Source organism: Ipomoea triloba, chromosome 1, assembly GCF_003576645.1.
Source record: "Ipomoea triloba cultivar NCNSP0323 chromosome 1, ASM357664v1".
Classification (NCBI taxonomy): Eukaryota; Viridiplantae; Streptophyta; class Magnoliopsida; order Solanales; family Convolvulaceae; genus Ipomoea; species Ipomoea triloba.
This window is the reverse complement of record NC_044916.1, coordinates 4,315,234-4,328,559: the sequence shown is the minus strand read 5'-3', so window position 1 is coordinate 4,328,559 and position 13,326 is coordinate 4,315,234. Positions and strand designations below refer to the sequence as shown.

Sequence of the window (13,326 nt, the reverse complement as noted above, 5' to 3'; positions counted from 1 at the left end):
TTGCATAAGGTTGCTGCGATTATCCTGATGGAAGATCTGGATGTCGAGGATACCATTATTTGGAACCATGATCCTTCTGGCTCTTTCTTAGTTAATTCAGCTTACAACATAGCGGTTGGGAACGATGAACCAGTTGATCCTTCCAAATGGAATTCCATCTGGAAACTCAAAGTCCCACATCGCATTTGCTCGTTCTTATGGCTGGCAAGGCACGGCAGGCTTATGACCAACTTGAACAGACATAGGCGCGGGATGACACTTAATGATAAGTGTTGGAAATGCCCAGACAGGATCGAAGACATTGATCATGTCTTACGAAAATGTCCTGCAGCAGTAGAAATTTGGAAGGTGATCTTCTCTACCTCCTATGAGAAAGTTGAGCGCCTCCCCTTTTTAATTTGGCTCGACCGAGGTATCTCGAATAAAGGCGATGGCCGCTACCCCTGCAACAACAACATTATGTTTGCTACAGCCCTCTGGTGGATTTAGTAGTGGAGGAACGAAGCTGTATTCAATGGCTCTACCAAATCATTCCCCTACAAGCTCGCATGGATCAGAACTCAAGTTGAAGAAGCGACAAAGGCATTCACAAGGGCCAAAAGTCTGAAACCTCAAGCTGGATACAACAACTGGACGAAGCTCTGCTGGGACCCTCCTCCAGAAGGATTTGTAAAGGTTAACGTTGATGGATCAGTAGGATTAACCGAAAACAAAGCAAGATGTGGTGGAGTCTTAAGAAACAGTTCAGGCGAATAGCAACAAGGGTTCCTATATAGCATTGGCAATTGCTCTCCTCTTGAGGCAAGGCATGGGCTACACTAAAAGGCATCCAACTTGCCCTACACATGGGGCGAAAAAGAGTGGTAATCGAAACAGACTCTGAGGAAGTGGCGAAGTATCTCAACACTGGGAGCAAACCCACCATTGCGGCTCACAACATCCTGGAAGCCTGCAAGAAAGAACTTCGAGCTTGTGAGATGTGGAAGGTTGTCATCACTGCTCGAGAAACCAACAAGGTTGCGGACGCCCTCGCCAAACTAGCCAAGCACCGCCCCATTGGTGTTCATTTACTTCCAGTTCCACCTCTTGAGGTAGAAGGCCTAGTTAAGGATGACATTGTCGGTATACCAAGCTGGCGTAATGCTTTTGTATGCCATGACTGTGTATAAATTGACTGTATGGGTATTCCCCTTCCGTATGATATAAAAAAAAATTGTATTATGCTTGGGCATGCACTGGCTGGTGTATGGTCGTTCCGAAGCAATTTGTTTTCTATTTAAACTCATTTTGAACCATTTTTACTTTGTTCTGACTTATGGTTGAGCCCTAACCTTTTTCTAACATTTCCTTTCATATTTCAGGGTTTAGATTAGGCTCAAATTTATATTCTTTAACATTTTGAAAGCTTGTAATCTGGATTTGAAGCTTGGATTTTATTATTTCACTTCTATTTTAATAGATAAGTTATCTTTTCTTTCCATATCTTTCGTTTATACTATTTATATATGGTTTATTCTTGTGTTTCTATGATGTTTGTGCTTAATATGTGTGAGTAATTAGTTTATTGATTTGGGTTAATTAGAGTTTTATTACCCATATAATAGATGTGATATATTTTTTTTTATTATTGCATAAAGAGTAAAATGTCAAACCTCGGGTTATTAAGTTTGTGAAGACTTTATGCTTATATCTTGTTAATGTTTGGTGTAAAATATTCATTAGCATGTTTTGGAGATTTCTTAGGCTACAACAAGAGTTAGGTCAAGGATTCGAGGCACTTCTTACATAAATCCGATTTGGTAAGATCAAAAGTAAGAAGCACGCTCGACTACTCGAGCTTACATGCGGGGCACTCAATAAAAGCACTATACCAATGATAGAGAAAATTTATCGGGGTGACACTAATCAATTGACTTGATAATTAAAGGATGGAGATGTAAAGGCAATGTAGTGTTCGAAAATGACAATGTCCTTGTAATAGCATTAAACTAGCACTATACAAAGATGTACTGACAAGACAATTCACCCCTAAACAAATGTAATCCAACTAACCCGCGAATCTGAGAGTGGTACAATATATATAATTTAACTCCTAGATAAATTTTGACTGCTTAAGCCTAACATACACTCATCCGATCGTGGCTTTCCTCAATAGTTTGAAATTTTTTTCAAGTTTTTTGCGGGTCCAACCATCCACCTCATCATTTACTATCTCACTCAATCACCAAAACTATTTTTCCCATTAATTTTAAGTTTTTTTTTCAATTTTTTTGGATCCACCATTATTTTAATAAAAATAAGGAGAACTAATGCCTTGGCTGTTGGATGTGACATTTTTATTTTGTTTCTTTTTTCTTTTTCTTTTTTTTTTTAAAAAGAAAAACAAAAAACTTGACATGAAAGGGTTATTGCAGGAGATCGAAAGACTTCTGCAAAACACACAACTCACATTTGTTTTAAAAAAGCATGTGTCAGGTTTTTGTCTTAAAATTTGTGTCAAAAAATGCCAATGGAATGACCTTATCATGTGCATATATAATGTATTTTCAATTTATTTACAGCACATAATTTATTAACTCAATGTATATAATATTTTAATAACATAATCTAGACCAGAGTCTACTATGGACATGATGAACCTTAGTCCATATAATATGCTATGATCCTTAGCTTGTTAGGGCTAACCTAAGCTCAAGGTATGTGGCTTTTCTACCTGCGCGGGGCTCCACTCAAATAAAAAAACAGCTAGAAATTAAAGAAGACTATTCAAATAAAAAAAATCCCAACCAGATTGGAGTAGCAAATTAAACTAGTTTTGTTAAGAGTGGAACAAAGCAAAGTAAAAGCAATTCGAGTCTTTTATTATTATATATATTGCTGAAAAGAGATGACTGAGACATAATAATTGAAATACAAGCTAGCAAATGTGGCACACATGCATTGGACTAGGCAACTAGCCATCAGTTCCAATTTTATTTAAAACACACTGAAAAACTATATAAAGGTCTTCATGAAGCTAGAGAAGACTTGGCTTTATTCAAACAGACATGCATGCTCGAAACTGTTTCAGTTTAAAATGTCTCGTCCACTTGCATTAAATCAACTTTATTCCTCTCATTACATCGTCTGCTCATAAGTATCCTTGCATTAAATCAACTTTATTCGTCCTCATTTAATCGCCTGCTCATAAGTATCCTGCATTAATTCAACCTTATTCTACATCATCTCATCATCATTTGCTCATAGGTATATCATGCATTAATTCAGCCTTATTCTTCCTTATTTCATTGTCTGCTCATTTCATTGCCTTCTTACTCATCTTTCTTCACTTCATTAGATCAACTTCCTCACTGCATTACCTATTCACTTTATTGTCACACTTAAGATCAATTGTCTTAATTTTTTATTTTCATTTTTATTTATAAAACATTTAATCGGATTATAAAGTCCTACATAACCAACCATCAATATTAGTAATCATTTGAATTCAACCCTATTTACCAAACATGCAAAATACTTCTTCCACCAAAACCCTTCCCAATTACCAAATATTAATTCCCATTATGATCCCATTCCCATATCATGTTCCTACCAATTACATCCTACTCACTTCATCGTCAATTGCCTTAATTTTTTATTTTTTTTAATTTATAAAACATTTAATAAGATTATAAAGTCATACATATATAACCAAACAACAGTATTAGTAATCATTCGAATTCAACCCTACTTACCAAACATGCAAAATACTTTCACCAAAATCCTTCCCAATTATCAAATATTAATTCCCATTATGATTCTCATTCCCATGTTCCTACCAATTACACCCTATGAATTTTGATTTAATTTACTAAACTTTTGAATAAAACTAATAGATAATCGGTATTATTAATAATCTCAAATCAATCAAAAACAATTAACTGAATTTTTTTCAGTTGAATTGATTAACCTAATCTTCACCCCAATTTGCAGATCTAGGCACAAACCCAGAAATTTAGGTTTCCCCCAGGTGATGGCAGGCGTTTATGTTGAAAGGAAGGAATAGGCAAAAACAGCTAGAAAGAAGATTATTCAAAGTAAACAACCCTAGACTTGAGTAACAAATTAAATTAGTTTTGTTAAGCAGGAAGAAAGCTAAGTAAAGCAATTCGATAAAGTCTTTTATTATTATATATATTGCTGACAAGAGCTGAGATGATTGAAACATAATATTTGAAATACAAACTATCAAACCTGGCACACATGCATTGGACTAGTCGACAGCTAGCCACAAGCGGCTAGTTGCCTCAGCTCCAATTTTATACAAAACACACTGAATAATTATAGAAAGGTTTGTCTTCATGAAGCTAGAGAAGACTTAAATTACTTTTATTCAAACGTAAGTTTAATTAAAACACCTCATTATCATCAGGCTCATGATCATCAAGGATATAACTTCCGTCCTCTTGCTGAACCATTCCTTTATCCTTTATGTTAAACCATTCTGTCGGTATACGATAATCTTCTATCAAAGAATCCTGATACTTATTAACTTTGGCAAGATCAAAGACTCCCTTACGCTCAAACGTTCCTTGAGGCGTCTGGTATAAGTCAATTCCATGCAAATAAAGCATCAATTCGTGATAATAGAGTGGGTTCTCAGCTGGAGCTGGCTTCAAATAGTTGGATTTCTTAGATTCAATCTCCAAACCCACCCCCACATCTTCGTAAAGTTTTGATGACTCTACGGTTTCACCTTCTTTCCATCCGAAGGGCGGAAGTTTCGGAATAGGATCATTGAGGTCGGAGATTCGCAAGGCTCGAAGGTTTTGTTGATTAGAGAAGGCTTTTTTAAAATTCTCGTCCCCTACTTTGGGGCTTGCATACAAGAAAGCAGTGATAGGAACAACTTTATTATTATTGTTGTTGTTGATTGGATTGACAGCCAGGTCTACTGCGTTTAGTGTTGCCATGGATGAACCCAAGCTGTGTCCTATCACGGTTATGCTAACTTCCTCGTCCTTGTATAACTCAACAAGTCTTGCAACTTCTTCACGAATCTATATATATAACAAAGCCAAGTCAAGTCAAATTCTACAATACAAATAAAATAAAAAGGAAGCTAGCTTAGGGGTGTTATCAATATAATTATATATATATATATATATATATATATATATATATATATATAATCTAAAAACATAATAAGTGTGAAGGAAGTTTATACCCTTTATTTATATCCGTTTTTTCTGTTAAGTTTTTTTTTTTACATTATGTTATAAAAGTTATACTTTACAATATATTAGACAAACATAGCTCTACCATTAGTCCATTATAACTTCCGTTATCTTTTCCACTGTTGTTACCATGCACATGCATCCACTATATATTTTTCTTATTTTCTTCAATAATAATAATATATATATATATATATATATATATATATATATATATATATATATATATATATATATATTATATTGGAGTTATATGTTAGTTATTTTCTAAAATATAAATATAAAATTTATAAAAATATTTTACATTATTATTATTATTTACAATAATTTAAATATCTAAAATTTAAATAAATTTAAAATTTTAATATAAAATATTAATATTTGGCACCTATTTTTTGCGCATCGGGCAAAAGAAAACTTAGTATATATACCTGATCTCTGGGACTCTTTCCATTATCTTTATCGGTGGTGGTGGTGTACATATAGTGCCAACCCTCATGCACCAGAGGATCAGAGTTTTGGCCAAAGATTAATGGCGCATTAACAAAAAGGAATATGACATCATCAATCCACTCTAGTTCTCGGATTGTTCCCCTCCAAACAACCACAATGTCTCTTCGTCCTAAAGCAACTTTCCCTTCATCCGTGGCCACAGCAACATATCCAATCCAGTCTGATTCCTTCCAGATTGCTAATTCAGATGTTGCATAAAAGTATTTGGTCACTTCATATCTGAAACATGCAGTAAAGCAGTATTTATACTTGAAAGGAACTCATGAATGATAGAATGAAGAAAGAAATTAAAGAGAGTATTTATTTGTTTATACTTGAAAGGGTTTCCCTTCACAAGTCCTGTATTTTGAAAGAGGTTTCTCCTGGCGTATCGCGGCAATCCAACATTTTTGGAAGCATCATCCTCGATGAAAGCATCACGGGCGGGTTCAATCATGGTTCCGTAGTGAATGAGGTAGCGGCGGAGATCCGAATCCAAAGGCTCCAGAAGCCCTTCCCAGTTATCACTCCCACTCAGAACACTCCATCTATCAGCTATGCCAGTCATCTTCAATTCAATTCAATTCTCTCTTATTTGCTTCTTTTACTTTACTTGTAGTGATACACTTCAATACTTCCCTCTCCATCTTTATATACATCAGACATGCCATTCATCTCTTCCCTCGTGCATCACGACCCAACATTTTATATTCCAAAACACACACTTGATCAGATCTGCAACCTAACAATAATGCAGTGGTTATACCGTGGACCATGGGTAATGGCTAATACTACAGTTGTGCAGTTGTGTTGAAAGGGAACTGCAGTTGTGTTGAAAGGAAACTGCAGTTGTACGGAACAGAAGCCGTTTCATCCGTCTGGAATTGTAGTTGTGTTGGACCGATACTGCAGTTGTGTTGATTGAATACGGCAGTTGTGTTGATCGGATACTGCAGTTGTATTGAACGGATGAACGGCCTCTGTTCCGCGCAACTGCAGTTTCCTTTCAACACAACTGCAGTATCTGTTCAACATAACTGCAGTATCAATTCAACACAACTGCAGTATCAGTTCAACACAATTGCAGTATCAATTATGACCATGGTCCACAATATAATTTGTGACAATAATGTACATATCTTGAATACAATGTACACTTTTAATATACTAAAATTACATTATTTTTATATTAAATGTATATTATTTGATAGATCATGGTCCACACAATAATGATCGGCAGTTAACATATTATGTAATTTCACAAATTATAAGCTTTTGGTTATGTATACAAATAATACAATGTAAGCTCTGGTTATGTATGGTTAAGGTCTGTCAATTAGAAGTATATTTTGCCTTGAAGTATATTATGGATTTTAGATGATTTATTAATGTATATTAGGGCAGAAGTATGCTTGCACTTGTATTTATTTTCAATAGTTTATGTGAATAAATTATTTGAATGATTTCTGTAATCATGAATGATTTCTTCTGATTATGTATTAATTGTATGTATATAAATTTATATTATATGCAAAAGTAATGATTGAATACACCCACTACAAAGTATGTTTACACCTATAATTTTTTCTATCAATAGTTTATGTGAATAAATTATTTGGATGATTTCTGTAGTCATGAATGATTTCTTCTGATTACGTATAAATTGTATGTATACAAATTTATATGCAAAAGTAATGATTGAATACACCCACTACAAAGTATGCTTACACACCTATAAATTTAAGAAAAAATATATTTAACTCTATAATAATAATAATAATAATAATAATAATAATAGCATTCATATCAGTTTGATTTTTTGTACAATTTTTTAGAAGTCACATGGGAGAGAGTGGGAAAGAGAAAAAAAGAAGAAGAAGAAAAAAAAAAAAGGGAAAACAACATTGTCAGCCGCAGTGTCCTTTCTTTCTCCCTAGCTAGGTGCTTAATCCCCCAAAAAAAAAACGTGAGATCCCAATTAAAGAAGAAAAAGACAAACAAAAGCAATTAAGTATTTTCTATCATATCGGCATATAGAATTATGGATAAGTTTGTGCTCTTAATTTTCTAATGCCCTCGCGCTGCTCGCGGCCAATTTTGGGATGGGAATAAGTAGCGGTTGGCAGCCGGTGGAAGATAATCCAATTGAAGCATGTGATTGCTCTGATGGGCTCCAAGAGGAGATTAATTCATAACTTTTTGGTGGCTCTAATATCAAATTGAAGCATGTGTTCCATCTAACTAAAATTTTCAGCTGATAGTTGGACTGCACATTTATGTTTATATATAGAGAAAATAGCAATTTTAACTCCTAAATTGTTTTACTTTTGGAAATTTAGTCCCTGACAATTGATTTAAATAAACTTACTCCTTTAATTATTCATTTTGTGCCACATTTAGCCCCTAAAGTTATATAATTGTAAATTATATTAATAAACGCTTTTTAATAAGGTTATATTTGTCAATTACTCTCCATCTTCATTGTATAAATTCCTCATTAATAAATTTTCAATTTTCTTCATTGAGCAGTCCATGAGCGATAGTTCAAGGATTTTCAAATGAGAAAGAAACATCTCTTGCGCTAAATTATCTCTAAATGTTGTACAATCATTCGATGGTTCAATATAATGGATGCTTTGTGCATTTGAGAAAAGATCTAAATCTATATGGTGTTTGAATTCATGAAAAACATTCTGGGTGCGTAGTAGTGGCTACAGAGAAGAGAAGGAAGCTTTTCAATTGACAAATATAACCTCATAAAAATAATTTTTTTTGAAGATCCTCATAAAAATAATTTATTAATAGAATTTCCAATTATATAATTTCAGGGACTAAATGTGACATATTTTAGACAATTGAAGGACTAAATTTGTTCAAATCAATTGATAGGTGTCAAATTTCTAAAAGTAAAACAATTAAGGGACTAAAAGTGTTGTTTTCCCTTATATATATTATACTAGTATTGTACCCGTGCGATGCACGGACTAAATATTAAAAATATTGTTGTTGCATGTGTTATAGTGATATAAGTATTATTTTAATCTTATTTTTAAGTTCTTTATGATAGACTTAATTTAAATATAATAAATAGATGCGTGAATTTAAATTTAAAATAAAATTCAAAAGTTATTATTAATTAATAAAAATAAATTGAATATTACACATTATTAAAAACTTCAAGCTAAACACCAATACTAACGGTATTTGAGTTATCATAGAAGCATCAATGTACAATTGACCTTAGCTAGTATGCTACATGTGTGATGCACATGATGAATATTAGACAATTTAAAAATATTACTATTAAGTAAACAACGTACAACTTAATATAAACATAAAATTCAATTCATGTATTACAAATACATTAAAATATATTTGATATAAATATTACAAAAAGCCTAAACATTAATACTAAAATTTACAAATTGTAGTTACAAATTGTTAAAAACTTGATTGTAGACAACATTGCACGTTAAGTACTCTCCATTTTGACATGAAATAAAAACTTTAAAACCCTTATCGTTGCTAACTCTAGATATAGCCACATTCCATTGTCTATGTACAAAAATAGATATTTTTTCAAAAAACTGTGATTTCTCGACTCCATTGCAATGTCTTCAATTCATTGTGTAGAAATTTGATTAGCAGACAATATAACTAAATTTAATACAGAAGTCAAATTAAATATTTAAATTAATTTATGAATTAAAACCTAAAATCGTCTCACAACTACAACAAAATTCAACTATTCAGTTTAACAAATTAAGCCATCAACTATTCAATCCTTACCCAATAAGATCCTGAGTTATTCAATTCATACACAATAAAGTCCTCAACTATTAAAATTCTCGTTCAATACTTTCTTACTCAAAATGGAGAGTACTTTAAATATTGTGATATAAATATTGTTAAGTTACATGCACTTTAACAAAACAAAATACTGCAATACTTAAATAGATTTTCCTGCCAACATAGAAGAAATATGGGCATTAAAAAACAATAAATAATAATAACAAATAGTAATAATAATATAAAGTTGACGGACTGCAGCCCAATTCAATTATATAGCCCAAAAGAACCCCACAACCAACGACACATACTACCTAACCCAGCTTCATCTCTACCATTTCATTTTCGCTTCCCATCGTTTTCCAGAACCCTCTCTCTGACTCCCATTTTGGACAGCACGGTCGGAAACTGCTTCGTAGGCAAAACTCCAAAGGAAATCCCACAAATACAGCATGAGAGCAAAGTCAGTACACAGTAGCGATACCTGGCCGGCAACATCTATCGGCATACACGATGTTTGCGGTAAAGTCTATACAATCTAGATGGTACTATTGTGTTTTTCAAACACAAAATGTCAATTTAAATGCCTACATCCGAACTCTAAGTCTCTCTTCTGCAAATCTAAATACCCCTAGACATTAAAGATATATTGCAGATAAAATAAAGCAGTTTGCAGTTCTGTATTTCCACATACACAACCCTTGAAGGTTTAAAATATAATCCAGTAGTGTAGAATGAAAGAATATCTTTCAATATTCAGTTTCTATGGCTTACAACATTATCTTTCACTATTGGGTTCGTTGGTACTAATTCCACTTGTGATTGTTCCGGCAATGCGTGTCACCTGCGAGAGCACTTGTAATTCATTTATTATTTTACAGTTAAAAGATTTCTTTTATTGCAATTCTGTTAGTAATTTCTTGAGTACTAATCCAATTTAGTGGAAGTAGAAGGATACATCAAATGTTGTCTCCACTGTTCTTTCTGTGTCAGGAGTGTTTATTTACACCCTTGCTGCTAATACAGGGTTCTTTGTTTGAAATAATCAACTCCATAGAGTTCTTAACATTGAATAGAAATGTATGCCTCTAGATTTTTGTTTGTAACATAAACAATACTATTGCTGGCTTGGTGCTGTGAATTTGAATTAACGAAGAACTTTCCTCTTGCAGAATTTAGAGTTATGAAGGAGATGCAGGGAGCCATAATATTTGCTGCAGCTTTTCATGAAATACTTGGATACAGTGGGATTGCAATGATATTTTTGAAGTAAGAGTTTCTGTTTTCAAAAGTTTTTTTTTTTTTTTTTAAATTTACTGCCATAGCACTGTATCTGAAATGTTATAGTCGTTTTGAAAAATGAGGTTGAGTGTTGCCAAATGAGCTAATAGAAAATCGATCAGAGTGCTGTAGCTTATAATAAAATTCATATCTTATAGAGTATAAAAAAGACTAAAATTTAATTGTAAAAACGTAATTAATTTATGTGGAATATTATAATTTTCGTACTACTGTTGAACTTATTTATTAGTCTATATACCTAGCTGACCATTGCAGTTACCTTAAATATTTTTGTGATGTACAGCAGCAGATAGTCACATATGGAAAGCAGAGCTCAAAATCATTAAAAAGGTCAAAGTCAAGGCATCATAAGAAGTGTGCTTGCTTCCATTTTGTAAAAGAAGGGTATGCTACTTATTCCTACTTTACGTGAACTGTACACTATTGTGTAATTGTGCTGACTACTTGTTAATTTCATTCCTTAGTTTATTAACAATGTCGATAAAAGAAGAGTTAGTATATAGTATATAATTTATTTTGCAGGGTTTTCTTTCCCCATCATCTGGATTCCGGAGCAGAAGCACTCATGCTAGCAGCCACAAAACAGTGAAAGAAATTTCCAAGTTTGTATGCAAAAGTTTTTTGGTAATCGTTGCATCTTCTAAGAGCTTTCCGCCTTTTCTCAAATTCAGTCCCAATATATGAGAAACCACAGTTTGCTTATCATGGATTATGAGCTTGCATGATTTGCATAGTTTGAATAGCCCTCTACCTGTGTATCCTCTACTAAACAGATTGTGTTAAGGTGTTCCATATGTTTGAATAATTTGTTTAAGATCCATTGTATAAAGTTGAACTGACTATCAAGTTTAGAGCTCTATAAACAATGAATAAAAAAGTAGCAGATGAAAGTGCAATAAGGTGCATGACAGTTTAAGACCTGAGCACTCTAAGTGAATGGTGATGAATCTATAAAATCAAAAGGGCCACATAATTGGTAATACTTAGTCTTTATAGTTAAATTACGGTTGATACGTAAATCTACTACTAATTTAAGCAGTCTCCGTAATACATGCTTGAAGTGCTAATGCATTAATTTATAGAACACAGTATTTACCATAACTGATTTATTTTCATTATTTATTTCCATAAACCTATCTACAATGTATAGTAAGTAAATTACATACAGTTATGACAATGCTAGTATGACTGTTCTATACAACCTAATTTGGCGGCTTGAATTCTTCTGTTAGGTCAAGCACTCCACAGCCGACTTTTTTCGCCGTTTATTGTATTGAAACCTGCATATCTGTTCGGGTGGGAAAAACTGTTCTATACAACAATTTGCATGACCCCAAAGGCGTTATGCATATTTTGGAACTGCTGCTTTTGTATTGAGATCCGGAATGCCATTGAGGAACCTTTAAGTGCCAATATTTCAGGTGGGAAAACCTGCAGGTTCTTCATGACTTACCATGGAATGCAGTAAGTTTTTCTGCTTTTAATTAATTTAAGTCATGACAACATTTTTCAATTCTGTTTGGATTTAAGCACAGTAATTACTAAACTGCATATTTTAACCTTTTCTGACCCTGAGAGAAATAAAATTCATTATTTTTATACTTCAATACAGTAAGTATTTATTGTGGCACATACAATTCTTTTTAGTTTGCACTGAATTTATTTTCCATACCTATGCAGGTATTTCTTACAAACAGCAGTACATCAAGGTATCAACCAGAAAAAGAGAGGCCATGGTTATATGAAATTCAGGTATCGACCTTATATCTAATTATCTAAGATGCATACCGTGATGTAATATATTTTCTGTTATAAGAACTAATATGTAACTGGTAAACAGATTGCGACCATCAACTAAACCGATCAACAAAATTTGCAGTAACAAACATGGTCATAAGATTACCTCTTTGTCATGGAAGAGGCATTTGCGCGACTTGATAGAATTGGTAACAACGCGATCGGGGATCAAATAGGTTCAAATGCACCGCAATTTGATTGCACATTTCAGCCGCGTTGGTGAAAGTTCATTGGCAGTGATGAACAAATCCGCCATAGTTTCAGAATCTTGATTATAAGTATCCACCTAGTTTCAGAATCATGGTATAAAGCCATATTTATAGCCTGTCAAGGGTAATGAATCGGGAACCAAAGATCATAATAACATTCATGGAAGCAAATGAAAAGCCGCCTATTTTAAATATAGATCAGACTTCAATGTAAACAATTAAATAGATTGGAAGTATAAAACATTAAGGAGTCTAATTCCCAAAAATGACTCTTCGTATAACCTAGTCTTTGCCAACATAGCAAATTCCTTTGGCGTAGATTTTATTTTAGTTATACGGCGCCGTTTATCCACAATTCTTGGGCGGGAACTTTTCACCAAAGGATTTTGCTTTATTATAGATAGGATGCTCAACAATAATAATGATATGCATTAGTACGCCAATTGCCTAAAACCTTAATTTATTAATAATCATAATATGCATCAATAATTTTGAATTTTGAAATTAAAACTTGTTCCAGT

The 13,326-nt window shown here is 33.1% G+C and overlaps 2 protein-coding genes across 3 annotated transcripts; one reads left to right on the top strand and one right to left on the bottom strand.

The window, feature by feature from the left end:
* Positions 1 to 4,147: 4,147 nt before the first annotated feature.
* LOC116010756 (phospholipase A1-IIgamma-like) lies at positions 4,148 to 6,276 on the bottom strand. Its single transcript, XM_031250289.1, has 3 exons — positions 6,044 to 6,276; positions 5,648 to 5,948; positions 4,148 to 5,039 (listed from the first exon to the last, which is right to left on the bottom strand). Exons 1-3 carry the CDS (start codon positions 6,274 to 6,276, stop codon positions 4,389 to 4,391), a joined length of 1,185 nt encoding a protein of 394 aa, XP_031106149.1. The 3' UTR covers positions 4,148 to 4,388.
* Positions 6,277 to 9,845: 3,569 nt separating this feature from the next.
* LOC115998361 lies at positions 9,846 to 13,101 on the top strand. 2 transcript variants are annotated; one of them, XM_031237931.1, is made up of 7 exons: positions 9,846 to 10,019; positions 10,670 to 10,766; positions 11,086 to 11,183; positions 11,322 to 11,423; positions 12,032 to 12,263; positions 12,480 to 12,551; positions 12,640 to 13,101. In XM_031237931.1, exons 4-7 carry the CDS (start codon positions 11,408 to 11,410, stop codon positions 12,770 to 12,772), a joined length of 453 nt encoding a protein of 150 aa, XP_031093791.1. In that variant the 5' UTR covers positions 9,846 to 10,019; positions 10,670 to 10,766; positions 11,086 to 11,183; positions 11,322 to 11,407; the 3' UTR covers positions 12,773 to 13,101. The 2 variants fall into 2 exon arrangements, with proteins under 2 accessions (XP_031093791.1, XP_031093781.1); XM_031237921.1 differs by having other exon boundaries at positions 11,083 to 11,183.
* Positions 13,102 to 13,326: the final 225 nt, after the last annotated feature.